This window comes from Erpetoichthys calabaricus, chromosome 4 (genome assembly GCF_900747795.2).
Source record: "Erpetoichthys calabaricus chromosome 4, fErpCal1.3, whole genome shotgun sequence".
NCBI lineage: Eukaryota > Metazoa > Chordata > Cladistia > Polypteriformes > Polypteridae > Erpetoichthys > Erpetoichthys calabaricus.
In genome coordinates, this window is record NC_041397.2 from 313,418,057 (window position 1) to 313,439,530 (window position 21,474).

At 42.2% G+C, this 21,474-nt stretch overlaps 1 protein-coding gene and 2 long non-coding RNA genes across 5 annotated transcripts in view; 2 read left to right on the top strand and 1 right to left on the bottom strand.

The window, feature by feature from the left end:
• Positions 1–1,402: 1,402 nt before the first annotated feature.
• On the bottom strand, positions 1,403–21,418 carry LOC114669710 (V-set domain-containing T-cell activation inhibitor 1-like). Of its 3 annotated transcripts, none has more exons than XM_028825894.2 (5): positions 21,258–21,418; positions 7,283–7,345; positions 4,635–4,973; positions 3,478–3,579; positions 1,403–1,705 (listed from the first exon to the last, which is right to left on the bottom strand). In XM_028825894.2, exons 2-5 carry the CDS (start codon positions 7,335–7,337, stop codon positions 1,617–1,619), a joined length of 585 nt encoding a protein of 194 aa, XP_028681727.1. In that variant the 5' UTR covers positions 7,338–7,345; positions 21,258–21,418; the 3' UTR covers positions 1,403–1,616. The 3 variants fall into 3 exon arrangements, with proteins under 3 accessions (XP_028681727.1, XP_051781946.1, XP_051781945.1); XM_051925986.1 differs by lacking the exon at positions 21,258–21,418 and adding an exon at positions 20,630–20,765 and having other exon boundaries at positions 1,403–1,596; XM_051925985.1 differs by lacking the exon at positions 21,258–21,418 and adding an exon at positions 20,630–20,765.
• LOC127527381 (uncharacterized) overlaps positions 4,629–21,474 on the top strand; it is a 102,451-nt gene continuing 85,605 nt past the window's right edge. The window contains exon 1 of the long non-coding RNA XR_007934676.1: positions 4,629–4,686. This is a non-coding gene — a long non-coding RNA (uncharacterized LOC127527381). The remainder of the gene's footprint in view (positions 4,687–21,474) is intronic.
• The window catches only part of LOC127527403 (uncharacterized), a 66,083-nt gene continuing 52,419 nt past the window's right edge, over positions 7,811–21,474 (top strand). The window contains exon 1 of the long non-coding RNA XR_007934724.1: positions 7,811–7,888. This is a non-coding gene — a long non-coding RNA (uncharacterized LOC127527403). The remainder of the gene's footprint in view (positions 7,889–21,474) is intronic.

The window sequence follows — 21,474 nt, forward strand, 5'->3', positions numbered from 1 at the left end:
ATCACTGCTGAGGGTTCGCAGGGGTGAGTATTGTGGGGTCTGCATGTAGCAAATGGTTGACAGGTATTTGTTTAGGGGCATTTCTTGTCCACCAATTACAAAAGAACCTCGAAGGCTGTGACCAGCTTGGGGTGGGTGGTAATGGGGGAGGGGTTTGCCAATGGGACCCTAAATCCCGAGACGTAAGTACATTGCACCATCCTCGTTCAAACAGATGAGATTTATGTTTTATAATACGTTCACCGACCTCCAAATGCTTTTCCACAACAGTATACTTCAATATATTCTCTTACCTCCCACTTGGTCACATCCACTCTCCTCCCAACTCTGACTACTCATGCAGGAAACTGTTTTATGCTGGATCCAGGAGTATTTCCGGTGCCACAGCATTGGATTATGGAAGCCCTTCCAGGTCAGGTAAAAGCCCTTCAAAGAGGGTTGTCACAGGTGGCTGGGGGTGGTACTCAGCTGGGATGCCCCTGAGGATCGGAGGAGGGCTTACGCCTCCCCCAGACCACGTGGGGGCAACCGCCAGGGGGCGCCCCAACGCCTGAGGAGCCCTGGCCCTCAGCACTTCCACCACACCCGGAAGCACTGGGGGGAAGAAGACCAGGGACACCCGGAGTGCTTCCGGGTGCACAGCCGGCGGAAGATTGTTGGCAGGCACCTGGAGCATGTCCGGGTGGTTATAAAAGGGGCTGCCTCCCTCCATTCGGGGGCTGGAGTCGGGTGAGGAGCAGGACAGAGCTCGGGTGGAGAGGAGAAGAGGCGGCCTGAAGAGAGTGAGGCACAGTGAAGAGGCCTGGACTTTGGGGGAGTTTGGGGTTGTTTGTATGCACTTGTGTAAATAGCGACTGTAAATAAACGGGTGTGTGGTGCTTAAACCATGTCTACCTGTCTGTGTCCGGGCCATATGCCACAGGGTATAACAATCTTCTGCAGCTCTCCATGGTGACACCCAGGATCCCCAACGAGGCTGCTCCATGAGACTGCAATTCCCAGCCCGCCCTGTGGGAATCCATATGGGAGTACCAGCAGCGGGATGCTGCCATCATGTGCACGAGGGGGGAGCCACTTTCTGTCCCCCCAAACAGGCCTGCCATCTTGGCAAAGGTACTGGCATGTGTCCTGATTGGACCGCCAGGCCATCCTTGTCCTTCCACTACAGCCTCCCACCCTGGCAAGGAACTTGCCTCCATCCTGTTTGGGACACCAGTCCATCCAACATAATTATGACAAGTTAAAAGTAATCTAACTGTAGAACACTTACTTAAAATTATTTGCTTGTTAAAATCTTCTGAAAGTTAATTTACAAATTCTGCTGTATGACAGGAATATCTCAAAGTGACTATGACCCTCGACACATCCACGGTAAAAGTAAAATGAAAGAAAGGAACAATGGTACAAAGGAGCATGTTTCACTTTATTTCAGTGACGTGCACTTTAAAGCAGCATGCCTTCCATCACAAAATGACGAGTTTTTTAGTTCAACAACGGACCTCCTCAGTTTCCCCTAAAGTGTCTTTTGCTTCTTCTCTTCTCTAGGCGGACTTGAATCAGAGGCTGGCCTTTGCTCAAACAGACATCTTAGGGATTCTAAAACAAAAACATATATATCAGATGACAGTTACTTGCAATTTGTTTTCTTCCTTATCTTCCATTTTTTCCCATCTCCGGTAGAACAACTCAAGCAGACCTTTCACATCTGTATGGAAATATGTTTGCATTTTAGAATCTGCGCTTGTGCTTTACTCGAAGAATGTCAAGAAGTTCCAATCTCTTTTTTTTAGATGCAAGCCCACTATGCAGTTTAAAGACTTCCATAGAGTTTGGGAATCATGACATTTGTCAATTTAGGGATTTTAATAAAGAATCATGAAAACACAAGTCAGTTGTTACAACTGCCCGACATGTACAGTGGATTCAAAGAGCATTCAGACCCCTTTCCTTTCTGTAAATTTTCTTGTGTTGTAGACTTAATTTTAATTGGTTAACTCACCATTTTTGCCCATCATTCCACACTCAATAATCTATGACAAGTGAAAATTAAAAATCCAAAAAACAAAATCTCTCATTCCTATAAGTATTCAGATCCTTCATTCGGTACTTTGTAGAAGTCCCTTTGACAACAATTCCAGCTTTGAGTCTTCTTGGATGAGTCACTACATGTTTTGCACACCTGCATTTGGGGAGTTTCTCCCATTTGTCCTGGCAGATCCTTTCACGCTTCACTAAATTGTTTTGGAAGTGTCTGTAAACTGCCATCTTCAGGTCTGTCCACACACGTTCTATGGGGTTTTAGTCTGGGACACTCAAGGACAGTCAGAGACTTGTCCCCAAGAAACTCCAGCATTGTCCTGGCTGTAGGCTTCAGGTCATTGAAGAATCACCCCAGTCTCTGGAGCAGGTTTTCTTCAAGGCTGCACTCATCCTTCCCTTAATCCTGACCAGTCTCCCTATCCCTGCACCCCCATAGTATGATGCCTCCACCACAATACTTCACCACAGTGATGGTAGGACAGTGTCTGGTCTTCATCACACATTGTGCTTGGGGCTCTGCCCAGAGAGGTCAGTTTTTGTCTCCTCAGTTCAGAGATCATTATCCTCATGCTCACAGAGTCCTTTAAATTGTCATCAGCCTTTTACTCAAGAGTGTCTTCCGTCTAGGCACTCCACCGTAAACACCGGACTGATGGAGTGCTGCTCAGATGGTCCTCCTTCCGACAGGATCACCAATCTCGACAGAAGATTTGAGAAGCTCTGTTAGAGTGAACATTGGCTTCTTGGTTACCTCCCTGACCAAGGTCCTTCTTGCATTATTATTCAATTTGGCTGGGCGGCCAAGTCTAGGAAGAACACTGCTGGCTCCAAACTTCCTCCATTTCATAATTCCACTGAGTCCTTTGAGCTCCTGGGAACACTCAAAGCTTCAGAAATGGGTTGATTGCCTTGCCCTGATCTGTGCCTCACTTACAGTTTGATCGTAGAGGTCTACAGAGAGTTATGGGTATGAACTTCATAGCTTGGTTGTCATCCTGCCATGCAGGGTGAATCACGTGACCTTCTAAAACAGATACACGTCTGGCTTCTTAAACAATGGTCAATCAATTTAGTTAGCCATAGGTGGACACCAATCAAGTTCTCGACATATCACAGAGATTAGTAAAGCAAAGGCTCTGAATACTTCTAAACGCAACAGATTTCAGATTTTGGTTTTTAATAATTTGCAAACCTTTCTAAAAACATGTCTTCACTTTGTCATTATGGGTTATTGAGAGTAGATTGATGGGCAGAAATTGCAAATCTATCCACTTAAAATGAAACCTACGGCACCATAAAATGTGCAGAAAGACGTCAGGTGCTTTCTGAGTCCACTGTATTAGACAGGCATGCAGAAAATAAAACTTGATATTCAGATGTCATAAGCTAAAAAAACTGCAGTCAGAGGATAGTCATGATAAGGACATCGGCACTCACCTTTGATATTCTTTTTTCTGAAGTGCTTGAAGATAAAGAGACAAACGCAGATGATTGCGAAGAAGACACACGGTGTCCCAACAATGCTGGGTAGGAAGGATTCTGCAATTAAAAAGCAAAAGTCACAACTCATTCCAGGTAATAAGCGGCAGTCACTGTGAACTTACTTGTAATTAATAATTGTTAACAAGGAATTTTAAATATATGAGTGACGTTCAAAAAGTTTCCACACTTTTATATTTTCATTGGAAATGGTTGGAAACGGTGAAGGCAGGAGGAGTAACAATTGAGAGTGTCATGTGACTGGGAAAATTGCATTGCAAACGAAGGTGACTCTGCAGAAAAGTGATGTAATTTGTTTTTGAACTTTTTAATAAATAAAGTTTAAAAAAAGTGCGGAAAACTTTTGAACATCCCTCGTAAATGGGGACGGGGAACACATCATATTCCATATGTTATATAACTTGTTCTCCAAGAGGTCAGGTCACTTTTCCCTCTCCATCACTGGACTGCCCTCAGCCCTATTTAGGCTGAAAAAACATAAAGTCCTTTGCGGTTCATTAAATGTGCTGGTGCTGATGAATTTCCCTTTTGAGCCATGCTGTGGTTTTACGAATTTACTGGACTTTTTTGATCTCTGTGATCTGTTTAGACTTTTGAATGTGCATTTTTGTGACTGGTTCGCATTGGATAGCCTGTTTTGTTTAACATAACTTCTACTGGGCCTTTTGTGCTCTTTGGAGCTTCCATTTTTTTGGAGCATTTTCGAAAATAAATATGTAATTTTATAAAGATTCTTTGTCTGCCATTTATGTTTTACAAGGCAAAAGGGTGATGGATATTTGCACTTGTGGGACTTTTTGTTGTAGTTTATGGGATTTGGTTTCCAAGTTTGTGACAACTAATTACACAAAGCGCACATAAAGACTCAGATCGGTTTAAACAAACAAAGTGGGTTGAAACAGATTAACAGAAATGGAGCCCAGTAACATCTGTCCATTCATTAACTGTTGTTGAAAATGGAGGAGAAGAAAACCAAAACTAACCTCCAGGTGTCCAACTCACTAATCATGGTGCCAGAGAGGGTGGCGATGAAGTAAGAATTTCACTGGACTCATTAAACATTCAATCATTCCCAATCCATCTTAATTACCTACCTTGGATGTCCAGTTGAATGCTCTGCGTGGACCTCAGCGTGTTGCCAATCACGTTGCATGTGTAATTTCCTGTGTCATCAACTGTAACATCCTGAAGCAGGAGGGATGCATTGCCCACTGATAACTGGGATGGAAAAATGCGGGTTCTTCCTCTGAACTGGTGTGAAGTTAAATCAGACAGATCTTCTCCATCGATAGTATAGTGAACCACTGAAAAGTCACAAAGCCACCTCACAGCTAAGTAGCTGTCCACAAGTTCTGTCTGTGGCTTGAAGAAGCAACTGAGCAAAACATCTTCACCAGGAGAGGCTGTGATTGTGGAATCATCTGAAATGGACCCTAAAAGAAAACACAGTTGAACTGAGTTCATTTTGAAAAACTTTGGTTTAATTTTGCTATTAATTACTAATGTTAAGATTTGGCCTCTGCCTTGTTACTATAAGTGACAACTTACGATCCAAAGCCCACCTTATAATCTGTGAATATAAGAGACTTTGAGGAACATAAAGTGGGCTATTTGAAATATTTCTGTACTCAGCTGGTCGCTGAGATCATTACCACCAAAGGAGCCGTCTCACACCGTATTAGAAGAACATCTCATCAGAGGATGGCGAGGGCGAAAATCCGGAGCAAGGACAATCGTAAGATAGTAAAGATTCAAAACTGGACAGTCTTGATTGCTTTTTAAGTTTAAGGACATCCACGTTCGCTTGAAAGATCTATCACATCTTATGGTGAGTTACGTTGAGTTCAGGTATTGTGGCATTTTGGGTATTGCAGAGAACCAGCTTAAACCTCCTATTTCAGATGTAGTGTAATGCTGGACAGGTTTACATCTGATGCGATCAGATGGACTAGAAAGGGGTCAGGAGACCTTTGTGAATACTGTCCAGAGAGAGAGCTCAACGCTGCAGTGTCTATGTGGAGTTTTGACAATGCAGACAGACTGTAACTGCTCTCTGATTGGTTCATAAATTTTATGTAGCCCTTCCTGGATTGGATCCTGCTCATTACAATGTCTCATTCCCTGATTGGTCACCCGTCGCAGAAGAAAACCATCATCAAACATAGCAGAAGGAGACGAGTAATTTTCAATGGCATTTACTGAGTTGGTTATTTGTATGCATCTAAACTGTGTTTTGTACAGTTAGAATTCTGCCTTCACAAAAGGCCACTACATTTTCTGGCCACTACAATTTTACAATAAATAGCTGGCATTCCTTCAAGAAGCACACATGCTCTTCCTGTTTCTGTCGATATGTGCTTGCCCAGTGTCGGTGAATGTCTATATCACATGTATTTTTGGTAGTTTTAGTGTAAATAATTTTGCAAATAAATTGAAAATGTGAGTGCGGATGGAGATCATTCTGTTTTAAACACCATTTTTAAATGAAAATGTAGTAGTGTGCATGTAGTAATGAAATTACATCCTGAAATTTAATTTCATGTAATGTAATGGACAAGTTGACTGATGAGATTAGACAGGAGACCCCTTGGACTATGATGACATTGTGATCTGTAGCGAGAGTAGGGAGCAGGTTGAGGAGACCCTGGAGAGGTGGAGATCTGCTCTAGACAGGAGAGGAATGAAGGTCAGTAGGAACAATACAGAATACATGTGTGTGAATGAGAGGGAGGTCAGTGGAATGGTGAGGATGGTGGGAGTAGAGTTTTCAAAGGTGAATGTGTTTAAATACTTGGGATCAACAGAGTAATGGGGATTGTGGAAGAGAGGTGAAAAAGAGAGTGCAGGCAGGGTGGAATGGGTGGAGAAGAGTGTCAGGAGTGATTTGTGACAGACGGGTATCAGCAAGAGTGAAAGGGAAGGTCTACAGGATGGTAGTGAGACCAGCTATGTTATATGGGCTGGAGACGGTGGCACTGACCAGAAAGCAGGAGACAGAGCTGGAGGTGGCAGAGTTAAAGATGTTAAGATTTGCAAAGGGTGTGACGAGGATGGACAGGATTAGAAATGAGGACATTAGAGGGTCAGCTCAGGTTGTTAGACAAAGTCAGAGAGGCGAGATTGCATTGGTTTGGACATGTTCAGAGGAGAGATGCTGGGTATACTGACAGAAGGGTACTAAGGATAGTGTTGCCAGGTTACAGGAGAAGAGGAAGACCTAAAAGAAGGTCTATGTATGTGGTGAGAGAGGACAGGCAGATGATGGGTGTGACAGAGCAAGATGTAGAGGACAGGAAGGCATGGAACAAGATGATCCACTGTGGCAACCCCTAACAGGAGCAACCAAAAGAAGAAGAAGAAGAAGTTCTAAACTAATACACTTCTCAGAGTCTGAGAAAAATCACGCAGCTTAGAAAATTTAACATACTCTACGCCTGTATGGAAATTGTCCACATATGCAGTACAAATCAGGTAATCCTTGGGCATTATGTGAGGTGGAATGCCTGCTCTTTCAAAACACAACATTTCCATACTATTTGCTAAAAAACATACATTTAATACATGTCATTTAATGTAGTTCAAATGTAAACATGCATTTATCAATTCTCAAAATACTTCGGTTACTTTGTGTTCAGGCAGGCAGGTCATTTTAGCTTCAAGAACAAGACAACAGCACAGACACTCCAGCGCAAGTGAAACTAGCCAAGCGGTCTACAAAGAACACATTTCATATTTTTCTTACCTTCTGAAAGCTCAGAGTTGAAAATGAAGAACACTTCAAGAAGCTGGAACAACATGTCTGCAACTAAACAAAACACAATGGAAGTGTTATCATTGCATTGATAATTGTCAAGTAATGGTCACATGAACACAAGAAAGCAAAGCAAAACCACACACCACAAAACAAAATACATACAAACCACCAGTAAGCCTACGAAAAACATGAGACTTGGTAAAAACCACTGGGGTAACAGACACAGCATTCCCAGTAGGTTCTCTTATACTTAAAACCTTATCTTATCTTAGTCACAGAAATGGAAAGTGTTGAAATTCACATCACAAAATAAATAATAATCCCGTCACCCATTTTTATTCTGACTTTGCTAGTTCACTTTTAGAGTTATTGGGATCCAGTGCTTGTTTTACAAGTACCACGTCTAGATGAGCTGCCAGTCCAATAAAGCTGTTATGGTTCAACCAGAGCTTTGTCCCTGGTCTTGGTTTTCTTTTGTTGTTTTTTGCTTATTTTCTTATATTTGTGGATTATTATTTACATCTTGCCTGAAGAAGGGGCCTGAGTTGCCTCGAAAGCTTGCATATTGTAATCTTTTTAGTTAGCCAATAAAAGGTGTCATTTTGCTTGGCTTTTCTCTGGATTATTATTCTAAATTGATGTTTCCTCCTGACATTTGTTATTTTCATATAATGTGTTTTGGTTTATTTTGTTAGTCACTTTTCTTATCTTTTATACAATATGTTGAGCCCAAGGGGGCAGGGCCCCCTGGATGCTGCAGCTGTAAAGCCGACCCTCAGCCTGCGTTGTTCAGCTGTCATTCTTAGATTGTGTTGGATTTCAGAATTTCTCAAGGATTTATTGTCTTTTCCTGTTTTTGGATTAGTGTTTGGATGTAGTTTTCATTCATTGTTGGGTTGCCTCTTGGATGCAAGTGTAGTATAATTCCTGACTCCTTTTGCGTTCGCGTCTTGATACTTGAATAAATGCTATAATTATTACAAGCATCCATTTCTGTTCATGGTTCCCCACTACCATATTTGAGAATAACAAGCTGGGCTCCAATTGAGTGAGCAGGCCTGACTAAGTAGATAATATCAAACAAATAAAATGCTGATATAACACAACGGTGTGCTACCTGAGGCCATATGTTTGACACTCCAATGTTGTATCGAAACTTGGAGAGGAATATTTTCACTCATCTATGCACTTTGATTTGTTTTCTGTGACTTTTCAAGCGGGGCTGCCAGGTCCTTAAAAATGAGTAGCCCAAGAATTGCTTAAAAGTAACAAATTTTTCCCCCAATAAATAGCCCAATACCTGAGGTAGGTAAAATAACACACTGGGAATTGGGTGAGTTTGCTGTTAGAGTGAGAGGGTTAGCTACATACCATCAGAGCCAGTCAGGGGATATCCCTTCAGAGGTATTTCAGAGAAATAGAATTGGGATATACCATCACAATAAATGAGAGGGGGGTGGATGAGAGATTTGGCAACGGTAAAGGACATATACAAGTGCAAATAGCAGTGGATGGAGTGCCAGATGGATGAAAAATATGGTACAAATTGGGGGGGGGGGGGGGGGTTGAAAAATAGCCCAAAATACTATGTTGTTTTTAAAAAAGTAGCCCAAAAGCCGCAACCCGTAAAAGCACATTTGTTTCCCACAGACGATAATCAAAAAGAGCCCAATTGGGTGAGAAAACTGCAGACCTGGCAACGCTGTTTTCAAGTGTTTCTTGGTTTTGCTTTTTCTTCTTATATATTGTATATGTTACATCAGTGTTTTATTTGCTTGATATTATCTACTTAGTTCTTTTAAACAAACTAAGCTGTATATTGTTTTATGGAAATTACTGCTATCATTTTGACTTGTTGCTCTACATCAGCGTTTCTCAACCTTTAAGTATTTGCGACCCGAGTTTTCATAACAGTGTTAATCGTTTTTTTGAAACCCTAATAAAATTTATTCCTATATTTTTTGCTGCCGACACACTGCTACTAGTTTAAAATGTTCCTACAAATGGCGAAATTACACCACATATGGCAACATTCCCCACAGTTTGAGAACTGCTGCTCTACATGATTGTGTTAATAAGGTTTACTTCTGAACACTTTGAAATCATTTAATTTTTTTTGTCTGATGCCTTCTGACTGACCAATATAAGAAAACAGCCATATATGACATACCATTGGACTCACCTCAATGTCTAGAGCCGTGTCGTTCTCCGTGGGTGCAATTGCAGGACCGCGGGGAGTTAATGAGGTAGTTGGAGCAAGTCGCACCTGCATGTGTGGGTGCGATCGTTCTCAATTGCTTCATTGGCTTCCTGTGGCGTGTGATTAAGGCTCTGCGCCCACGGAGTCGCATATATATGGGTCGATACTAGGAAAGAGGAGTGAAATAGATCGATCGAGGAGAAGAAAAGGAAAAAAAGAGGTTAGAAGATGTGAAGAGCGGTCTTAGCAGGAGGATCTGGCCACCTAGAAGGAGGAGACAGAATGAGCTGGGGCCTCGCAAAGGAGCGTTTGGTTTTGGCGCTCTAGGGGCTAGTCCGCCCCACTGAATGTTCTATTCAAGTGTCCTCCCGAGGGATCTGAGGAGCGACTGCGTGAGCGCGAAGGATGAAGGGAGGAGAGCCGACCTTGGATGGCCTGGCAGTGATGTCCTTAACAGAAGCCAAGACGGTGGTCGGCCGAAAGGAGCTTGTGGCTGTTGGGTCTCCGCCGGCTGCGGGTACAATGGGTGAACCGGGGAGAATGAGAGAAGGAGGTGTGCCAAGATCAGGATAAGAGAGACTGCATTTTAACCTCGGATTTATTTATTGATTGTTTTTATCCCCACTGAATACTTGTTCTGTGGAATATTTATTGAAAATGATGCACCGCACTTTGGACACTGTTTTGTTGGTTTTAATAAAAGCACTTTGGCACTTTTTGGAAATATCCCCTGGCTTCTTTAGAGAATTGTCCTCATTTGTCAGCTCATCTCGGTGACATTACCGATGGTGTCGGGTTCAGGGCTCCTGAACGCAAGATGGGAGCATGGAGAGGATCTGCAACGTCACAAGCAATTTTTGGACAGTAGTTTTTGCAGAAAATTACACCCTTATGGTAAAGAGTAAACCAATGGGTGCTGTAAAGAAAAACGATCAAGAGGGCTTGAAGTTGGGCAGGCCACACTATCCGACTCCAAGGATATGAGGAGTCACAAAACTTATGTGGAATGTTTTTTTATGCGATTTCAAAGTTTCTGAATTAATATGATCATATTTTTAATATATGATTCTTTACCGGTGGTCCTAGACCTCTATGAGCCACTCCCAGAAGGTAAAAAATGACACATTTCAAACATAGGCATGTAGAGGATCATTTTAGACTATTTAAAGGTCTGTGATTATGAATAGGAGGTTATTTTTGATCCTTTATTAGCCTTCTATGGACCTCTATCAGAGGGTGAGAAGTTACAAATTTCTATTACAACTGAGAACATTTAGATTTTAACATTTAAATTGAATATTTCAACTTTTCTTGTTTTGTATGTATGTCTACCTCATGAAGTAAATCATTAGATTTCTTATGAAAACCCCAAATAACGGTGGCTTACTTTAATTCAGACTTCAGTCAGTCAGTCCGTCATAATCCAACCCGCTATATCCTAACACAGGGTCGCGGGGGTCTGCTGCCAATCCCAGCCAACAAAGGGCGCAAGGCAGGAAACAAATCCTGGGCAGGGCCCAGCTCACCGCAGGACACACACACACACTAAGCACAATTTAGGATTGCCAATGCACCTAACCTGCAGGTCTTTGGACTGTGGGAGGAAACCGGAGCACCAGGAGGAAACCCACACAGACACTGGGAGAACATGCGCAGCCAGGTCTCCTTACTGTGAGGCAGCTGCCCTAATTCAGCCTTTTAAATGATTATTTCTTAGTACTTTACACATTCCCAGTTTTCAGATGCTAATGAATGTGTTGTCGTTTTCCTTTATGTCCACATACATTGCCAGATATGCACATTTAGGGGACATTTTAAGGCCTCTTCAGAAGTAAGAATGGTGTCCTCCAACTAACTAACTACTGCAACTACCTCCTTCTCCTATTCGGCGTGTAGAACTGAAGATGGATGGCAGGAAGCCTCTGATGTTGAGCTATAATGTCTGAAGTTCAATCCCATAAAGGGAAAGCAGAGGCGTGTATGCCCGATGAGTCCCAATTAGGGCAAAACATGTGTCGTCTACTCTTTGTATTATTTGGAAGGTACTGTACATCATGTCTATGATCTGCTTCTTGCAACAGAAAGAATGTCCCAGACGTCGGCTGTCTTGTCGACCAACTGCAAGTGTTACCTGTTAGGTGACCACCTAAATAATCACATTGTGATCAGACCTATGCATGTGATACTCTGATCTTCACCCTGTAAAGTAAGCAAATCATCTGCCATGGCATAATGTCTGAGGCTTTGCCTCGGGCACAGATGTCTCAGGTTTGATCCCCGCATGGGGAAACAAAGGTGTGTAAACCTGATGAGCCCCAATTAGGGCGAAAAATGTGTCGTGTACTCTTTATATCATTTGGCAGGTACTATATATCATATGTATATATTAGTCACACACATGGGCGTAGGTAGCATTTCATGAGTTTGTGCTAGACAAATACAGAGAAAGAATGGAGGAATAGAAGGCCTCGGGGGATCCCCATTACATATTAAACCCCATTCCCTCCAGTCTCAGCATATACAAGGACAACTGGAAGTCGGCCTTCATACACGGACCTTCTTCTGAGGTTGAAACTGTGCACCTCTGAGAATTCTTTATTTAAAATGGAAACAGGCAGTTGTTTTCTTTTTGACACAATTGTGCCCAGCCTTGTTTGGACACTACCATTAGGACCCCAATCCTCATTTATTTGTGCTTTGTTAACTCTGTTAATAACTGTGTCCACTCTTTTTAATCTCTAAAACAACAGGTCCAGCTGTATTTTTTTGCTGTGATGGCACCATGATACTAAATTAGATGGAGAGAATGATCACCAGGTTTAAGATTATTGTCCCTCAAAATGTTTGGAAATATCAATTTCTAGGTCTATGAGGCTCAATCTCATTATGGTGAACTAGGGTGATTAGTTGATAATGTTGGCTTAAAAATAATAATTCTTTGCATTTATATATTGCTTTTCTCACTACTCAAAGCACTCAGCAATTGCAGGTTAAAAGCCTTGCTCAAGGGCCCAACAGAGCAGAGTCCCTATTGGCATTTACGGGATTCGAACCGGAAACCTTCCGATTGCCAGAGCAGATCCCTAGCCTCAGAACCAACACTCTGCCATGGGTGGGTAGCTGTTAAACTCGACTCTTTTTGGGCTGGGCAGAGACAAACAAAACAAGGAAATGAAAGCTGACGCCCTAAACCACATACCACTAAAATCTTTTAAAACAAAATATACAAAAAAGGTGGAATTTCAACATATTTATCTGTCACTCAAGTTTAAGCCATGCAATACAAAACAAATCCAAATGCAAATGAAGCTCAGGTTCTAATGCTAAATCAAATATTGTATTTTAACTTGGTAAGAGTGGGAAACAACAAACAGAACAAACAAAACTGGTATGGTATACAGCAGCAGACATGCCACAATGAAAAGCGGTCATAAGAACACATAATCTGACACCTCCGTGTTCTGCTTTTTCATCTGTAGTCGTTCACATTGCGTAAAGCGAAACTCAAATTATAAGATAAGAAATAACAGACAAAGCCTGGGGCGAGCAGATAAGTCAGCTGACCCTGACCATACATTCATATCGTGAGAAGTGCGCAAACCAGGGTGGTGTGTAGATTGGGACACATCTTAACATGGCAAAGCGGTGGTTAAGTGATACCAACTCCTACACTTGGCCATTGTCTGTGCGGAGACCTCGTTTTCTCCTCCTGTCAGTTTTTTTGAACCAGTTTGCTCCAATATTCCTTCCTCATCCCAAAGATGGGCATGTTAGGTCAACTGGTGACTCTAAACCGGCCCAGAGTAGGTGTGTTTGTGAGTGAGCGTTTCAATGGACTGGTACCCCCTCTGGGCTGGTTTGTGATCTGCTACCAGGATAAACACTGACCACCAGAACATTCAAATGGATTCAGTGGGTTTTAGAATCTTATTTTAAAAGTATTTAAATCCAATTACCAGTGTAAAAGACTGTGACACACTAATAGCAATGCTGCCTTGCAACAAGGAAACCAGGTTTCATTTCCCAGGTACTTTCTGTGTGGTGTTTCCATGTTTTTCTTGCATCTGTGCGAGTTTCCTCTTAGGCGCTCTGGATTTATCTCACAGTTCAAAGACATACAGGTTAGATACATTGGGGATATTAAATTAGCCCCATGATATGTGTGTGTGTTTGACCCCGAATGGAGTGGCATCCAGTCCAGGGACTGTTCCTGCTTTGCACCCAGTGCTTGCTGGTATAGACTTCAGTTTCCCTGCCCTGAATAGTCTCCCAGCAGTAATAGGGAGGGCTTTCGAAAATTTAGAGGGAGAAGTGTTGCTTAGGTTAAATAAGCTGAAATCAAACAAATCATCAGTATCTGATAAGATTGATCTCAGAGTGCTTAAGGAGATTAGCGAGTACAGATATAAACCTTTGATGCATATTTTTAGGAAGGCACTGCACCCTGGGGAAACTCTGAAGGGCTGGAAAATGTCAAATATTATCCAGTTATATACAAAGGGTGACCGGGCAGATCCAAGCAACTATAGGCCAGTGAGCTTAACATACACCACAGGAAAATTAATGGAAGGAATTATTAAGGATAAGATTGAGCAGCACATGGCAAGGACAGGAGTTATTAGGAACAGTCAGCATGGGTTCAGAAGATGGAGGTCGTGTTTTAGTAACATGCTGAAGCAACAAAAGGATATGATCAAGATGGAGAAAATTATATTATTTATCTGGACTTTCAGAAAGCATTTGATAAGGTGCCACATGAGAGTTTGGGCATCAGACTAAAAGAAGTGGCAGTTCAGGGTGTGATGTGTAGATGGGTAAAGAATTGGCTCAGACACAAGAAGCAGAGGGTGATGGTGTGAGGAACCTCATCAGAATTGGGTGATGTTAAGAGTGGTGACCAGCAGGGGGCAGTGCTGGTGCCACTGATATGTTTAACATATAAATGATATCGATAGGAAAATAAGTAACAAGCTGGTTAATTCTGCAGATGATACCAGGTGGATTAGCAGGTAATATTTAATTTATTGAATCACTACTGAGCGACTTGGATAGCGTACAGGTTTGGGCAGATTTGTGGTGGATGACATTTAACATCAATAAATGTAAAGTATGACACACAGGAAGTAAAAATGTGAGGTTTGAATAAACACAGAGGGTTTTGAAAACTGCCACTGCAAATAAATAAATAAATTGTGACGGATGGCTGGGGCCCATTCCTGGCCGGGACGCCCCTTCACCACATCTGCCAGGGGGACAAGGGTGGGAAGCCCAGTATCTCACCCTGGACGTTAGATGGCAGCCTCCCTGGGTTGCAGTGGTGCCTCGGACTCCCCCAGGGCTTCATGGGGATTGGAGTTCTGTGCAGCTCTGTGGGGTTCCGCAAGCGCTGCCAGGGGGTGTTGCAACAGGAGCAGCTGGGCCCTTTTGGGCACTGGTTTTGCCTTACCTGGAAGTGCAGCCGGATGTCAATAATCAACCACCTGGAGGACTTCCGGTTACCCAATAAAAGGGAGCCAGCGACCAGAATCGGGTGGAAGGAGGACAAAGCTGTGGAGGAGTGGTGGTGAAAGAGATAGGAGTGTGGTGACTCAGTGCTTAGTGCTTGGCACCGTGTTGGAGCTGGAGGGTTTACAGGGAAGACGTGCCCTCCAGCTGAAGAAAAATAAAAGTCTTTTTATTTTAAATGTGCCTCCTGCGTCAAGTCTGTGCCGGGTCGGGTGCAATATAGTGCCTTTCTTACATATATACACACATACATACATACATACACATACAGTAATCCCCCGCTCTATCACGGTTCAGCTACTGCGCCCCTGCTATATCGCGGAAAAATTCAATAAGCACATCCTATCTCTACTGTACTTTGCAGCCAATTCATAACAAAGCAGTACCGCCGCTCCCAGAGGGGCACCTGCTCAAAAAAATCGTTTTTATATATTATAATAATAAAGTAATATTAATAATATACATATATAAATAAACAAAAATATAAACGTATATATTGCATTTTACGGTGAACGCAGAGTAGGCTAAGCACACGTGATGACGCGCGCGCCCTCACCTCTGTTACGGCTGCCTATTTGGCCAAAAATGATAATAATAATTGAACAACCACCTACAAGAGTTGTACCCAAATCTCTGGATTGCTCTGCGCATAGCAGTGACGCTCCCTGTAACTGTTGCCTCTGCTGAGCGAAGTTTTTCTAAAATGAAGCTCATCAAAACGTACTTGCGCTCATCTATGGCACAAGAGTGCATGAGTGGTCTGGCAATTGTCAGCATCAACTCTGAATTAGCAAAGGCTTTATCAGATGAAGAGCTCATTTACGACTTTGCCTCAAGAAAAAGCAGAAGTGTGCCTTTGTAAATTTTGAACTTTGGAAAGCTCCAGCTGATGACAGTGTTGATTTTATTTCAGTTTATTATTGTTTATTTTATTTATTATAAATGTTTTATTTAAAGTGTAATTTTAGTTTGTATTTTTTGCTGTAGAGCTACAATTGTAATTTATAAATGATACAATTTATTTATGTATTTACTTTTATTTGAATAAAGTTCTATTTTGGCCCCTATAGTAGGTGTTTTTTTTATTATTTTATTTTTACTTCCGTAATATTTGGGGGAGGGGGCACAAAAGTAAATTTCTGCTTAGGGCACCCATTTGGCCAGCAGCGGCCCTGTAACAAAGCATACGGTTTTCAGCAGACAAAGAGTTTTGCACTACAGCACCCAGATGATTTCTTACAAAGCCCGTTATTGGCTGAAAGAGAAGACTCAACCAATCAGAGTGGATTTTATTCTCTTGGGATCTGATTAGCTGCTGCTAACGTGGTGTAATCTTGCAAGAACAGCGAACATGGGTCCCCGACGAATCGCGTATCTTGCTTGTGGTCCGACTTTTCTGAGCAAACTTTTGTGAACTTTTCGTTTTGTTTTAAGCCCTACGATGGCTCCCAAGTGTTCTGCATCTTGTAAGCATTCTGGTAGCAGTGAGCCTAATCGCCAGAGGAAGACCTTGACCATACAGGAGAAGGTAAAACTGATGATGATTATTATTATGTTACTCATATCTTTAGCCCGACATCTGTGTATCATATGTGTATCCAGAGTGTGTTTTAATAAGTTTACATGTGTTTAAAGCATGTGGGAGGGGTATTTTAAGGCTTAAACTATAAAAAAAATGTGGTCTTTCTATATCGCGGATTTTCACCTATCGCGGGTGGGTCTGGAACGTAACTTCCACGATAGGCGGGGGATCACTGTACACATACATACATCCCTCCATTCATCATCCAACCCACTATATCCTAACTACAGCGTCACGGGGGTCTGCTGGAGCCAATCCCAGCTAACACAGGGCACAAGGCAGGAAACAAACCCTGGGCAGGGCGCACACACACCAAGCACAATTTAGAATTGCCAATGCACCTAACCTGCATGTCTTTTGACTGTGGGAGGAAACCCACGCAGACACGGGGAGAACATGCAAACTCCACGCAAGGAGGACCTGGGAAGCAAACCCAGGTCTCCTTACTGCGAGGCAGCAGCACTAACACTACGCCACCATGCGGCCCAAATAAAAACATGCAAAATATTTATTAACTTATATATAAAATTTTACACCACGATACATGGTCAAACAGTCCAAGCAAAAGGACAGTACCGAGCAACAATGAGAGAGAATTTTTAGCAAAAAGTTTTTTGATGGATTTGATACCCGCAAAAATGGATAATGAAGTGCACCTACAGCTGACCTTATAACCTGTCACGATGATTACAAATGGGTCATGACATCTCAAATGCCACACCCCTGACAATGAGGGACATGTACTGTAGGTAGCAAAATACAGCAGAGACGGTGGGAACCTAAAATGGCAGCCAAAAACATCATAAATAATTAGATAACTCCTAAACTTTTTTAGATTTGGAAAAACAAATAGCAGAAATGGATGCTCGGGCACTTGAAACCCAACAAAAAAAGTATAAGATTATACTAAATGAAAAATAATATTGAATAAAAAAATTAATGATACAGTCCAAGCATAACACCACCAACCCACACACTTGTTTTATTCTTTTCCATTGACTTGATTGTTGTATGTGGAGAGAAAACGCATTCCAAATAAATGTGGCCGTCGCTGATGGACACCTTCCTATCCAGACGGTAACAAAGCAGTTTCTGTAATTAAGTTATGAGAGGAAAGAAAAGTCTCCAGTGGTTAATTCTGTATTTTAAAAATAACTTTTTATTTCTTTTTTTATTCTAAATAAAGAAAAGTACTTATTTTAATTTAAAAAGTAATATTTGCAGTAAGGAGATCAGGGTTCACATCTCAGGTCCTTCCTGTGTGGAGTTTGCATGTTCTCCCCGTGTCTAAGTGGGTTTCCTCAGGGTGCTCTGGTTTCCTCCCACAGTCCAAAGGCATGCAGGTTAGGAGGATTAATGATACTAAATTGTGTTATTAGGGGTGTATGACAGTGGGTGGGTGGTTGTGTGTGCAGCCCTGTGATGGACTGGCATCCTGTCTAGGGTTTGTTCCTGATTTTTCCCTGGGCTAGCTGGGATTGGCTTCAGCACCCAATGACCCTGTTCAGGACTAAGTGAGTTAGAAAATGACTGACTGACTTAAGCCATGTGAGCTGCTTCTGCGGTCAAAAATATCAGCAGTGACAAAGTTTATACAGTCATATGAAAAAGTTTGGGAACCCCTCTCAGCCTGCATAATAATTGACTCTCCTTTCAACAATAAAGATAACAGTGGTCTGTCTTTCATTTCCTAGGAACATCTGAGTACTGCGGTGTTTTCTGAAGAAAGATTTTTAGCGATGCAGTATTTAGTTGTATGAAATTAAATCAAATGTGAAAAACTGGCTGCGCACAAATGTGGGTCCCCTTGTCATTGTGCTGATTTGAATGCCTGTCACTGCTCAATGCTGATTGGTTGGTTGGATGAGCTCGTTAAGCCTTGAACTTCATAGACAGGTGAGTCCAATCATGAGATATAAAGGTATTTAAGGTGGTCAATTACAAGTTGTGCTTCCTTCCCTTTGACTCTCCTCTGAAGAGTGACAGCATGGGATCCTGAAAGCAACTCTCCAAAGATCTGAAAACAAAGATTGTTGAGTCTCCTGGTTTAGGGGAAGGCTACAAAAAGCCATCTCAGAGGTTTAAACTGTCAGTTTCTACTGTAAGGAATGGAAATGGAAATGGAAGGCCACAGGCACAGTTGCTGTTAAACCCAGCAGGTCTGGCAGGCCAAGAAAAATACAGGAGCGGCATATGAGCAGGATTGTGAGAATGGTGACAGACAACCCACAGATCACCTTCAAAGACCTGCAAGAACATTTTGCTGCAGATGGTGTATCTGTACATCATTCTACAATTCAGAACATCTGTATGGCAGGGTGATGAGAAAGAAGCCCTTTCTGCACTCACGCCACAAACAGAGTCGCTTGTTGTATGCCAATGCTCATTTAGACAAGCCAGATTCATTTTGGAACAAAGTGCTTTGGGCTGATGAGACAAAAACTGAGTTATTTGATCAAAACAAAAAGCGCTTTGCATGGCGGAAGAAGAACATCTCAGTTAAAGAAAAACACCTGCTACCTACTGTCAAATTTGGTGGAGGTTCCATCATGCTGTGGGGCTGTGTGGCTAGTTCAGGGACTGGGGCCCTTGTTAAAGTCGAGGGTCAGATGAATTCAACCCAATATCAGCAAATTCTTCAGGATAATGTTCAAGCATCTGTCACAAAGTTGAAGTTACGCAGGGGTTGGATATCCCAACAAGACAATGACCCAAAACACAGTTGGAAATCTACAAAAGCATTCATGCAGAGGGAGAAGTACAATGTTCTGGAATGGCCGTCACAGTCCCCTGACTTGAATATCATCGAAATCTATGGGATGATTTGAAGCAGGCTGTCCATCCAATTGAACTGAACTGGAGAGATTTTGTATGAAGAATGGTCAGAAATACCTCCATCCAGAATCAGACACTCGTCAAAGACTATAGGAGGACAGCGTCTAGAGACTGTTAGATTTGAAAAAGGAGGCTCAACTAAGTATTGATGTCATATCTCTGTTGGGGTGCCCACATTTATGCACCTGTCTAATTTTGTGATGATGCATATTGCATATTTTCTGTTAATCCAATGAACTTAATGTCACTGCTGAAATCCTACTGTGTCCATAAGGAATGTCAGATATTTAAAGGAAGTTGCTACTGTGTAAGCTCAGCCAATGAGAAACACAAATCCAAAGAATTAAGAGGGGTTCTCAAACTTTTTCATAAGACTGTATTTTGGTAATTACTGGTTATTGTTAATCTCCAAAAAATACAAATCCATTTTACGATATGATTAATAAATATAGGCACTAGTGAAAATAATTAAATAAAAACACACAGTTGTTTTTTTTTTGTTGTTTTTTTTAAATTGGCTTCTTAATTTTGTTTTATGCTTTAATAACACTGGCAGTGCAATAGCGCTAGCAGCAAAAATCATTTTCTTAATAAATCTAAGTTCAAAAACAAGCAGCTTTGTCAAGACTGTGTCAAAAGTACAAGAAGGGTAAATATAGGGGGTCCTACATGTACTAGCAGTTTATTGGCGGAATAAAGGTTGAGAACCTCTAATGTTGGTGAACGAAAATATCAAAAATTGGAAGTGCCCTGATAAAATAATCAAGATGAGGTGATAACAGCACCAGGTGTAGGTGAGTGCCACATTACCATTGGGGGGTTAACAGCTGAGGAAAAGACGTTTTCCAGTTGAAAGTAGTGGAGTGAGCGGGCATCTGCTTCGGTGATTGGCACAATTGTAGCTCAAGTCTTAAGTCAACCGTTTGGTCTGCTTGTGCTGTACGAGGAGGTCACTTTGTTTAAAGCAGCTGTCGGCGTGCAGATTACGGCGGTACACGTGTGGAGCTATAAGGCAGGTAAATTATGGATGCGTTTCCACTATAAAACAGGATAAAATAATAATGTTATTTATATAGCGCCTTTCCCGTGCCCAAAAAGCACAACGCCTGACCAGAAAAAGGTATATACAGGATTTAAGAGAAAACAATGGCAAGGAAAAAGAAAAAATGTGACGGAAAAACAAGAGACAACACAGAACGGAGGCGGACTTGACTTCTTGTTTTGGGGGTGTCTCCGTGGCCCAGACAACGGTAGGTCACCGTTTCATATCTGAAATAAACGCCAGTCGGTATCTTTAGACTAAACCAGATAAAGGAAGTTTCAGTGTGGCTCATCAGCGGGTTTGTTATAAACACTGGCGCTTGTCCTTGTATGGTAAGGCAGATACTCAACAATGCAGTGTGCCTGGCTTGGCTCCAGTGCTCTGCTGCGAAGCAAAATTAAAGGTGGAAACAGACATGCGCTTCGGGGCACTTAATGGAGAATCTGGTGCCAGGTTTCCGAATCGGAAACCCAAAGACTACGCCTGGCGGCCCAGAGATATTTTATCTATTGATCAGTAAAAGGCGGGCACTGCTCCGCAGAGACATGGTGTGAACTTCAACGGTTTATCCAATGCACAGTTAAACGGTTGTTACAAGCGGTTAACGTTTAACCGCGCTTTCATTACTTACGTCGTTCTTTTTTATTTTAACGTTCATCAGCCTTGGCTGTTGTTTGTAACTTCCACTTTCGCTGAAAACGCAAGCAAACGTCCCGGATTTCCTGAATTCAATTCTAACCGCATAGAGATTGTTTATTCTGCAGGTTAAGGAATAGCGAGTGACAGAGTTGTGTCTTACCTGTGCAGACGTCTATACCTTGGTGTCCATGCCCATTTCAGAGGTCCCCGAAGCAGCTGACATATTCAAACTGGGCCACAGCGTCCGTTGAAGCAGGAATGTCGCTTAACGCGATCAGTTTATAAGTGCTGCAGCAGTACTGCAGGTGCACGCCCACAGGATTTGCGCAGGCGTAGTAGGAACAGACAATACTCCAAGCGTATTGTAGAGCCAGTCA

Coding starts and splice junctions, on each gene's coding strand:
- LOC114669710 (XM_051925985.1), bottom strand. CDS start 20,750: ATGAGCCACACTGAAACTTCCTTTATCTGGTTTAGTCTAAAGATACCG. Junction 7,346..20,629: donor AGACACCCCCAAAACAAGAA/GTCAAGTCCGCC, acceptor TGTTTTGTTTAG/TTGCAGACATGTTGTTCCAG. Junction 4,974..7,282: donor CAACTCTGAGCTTTCAGAAG/GTAAGAAAAATA, acceptor GTTTTCTTTTAG/GGTCCATTTCAGATGATTCC.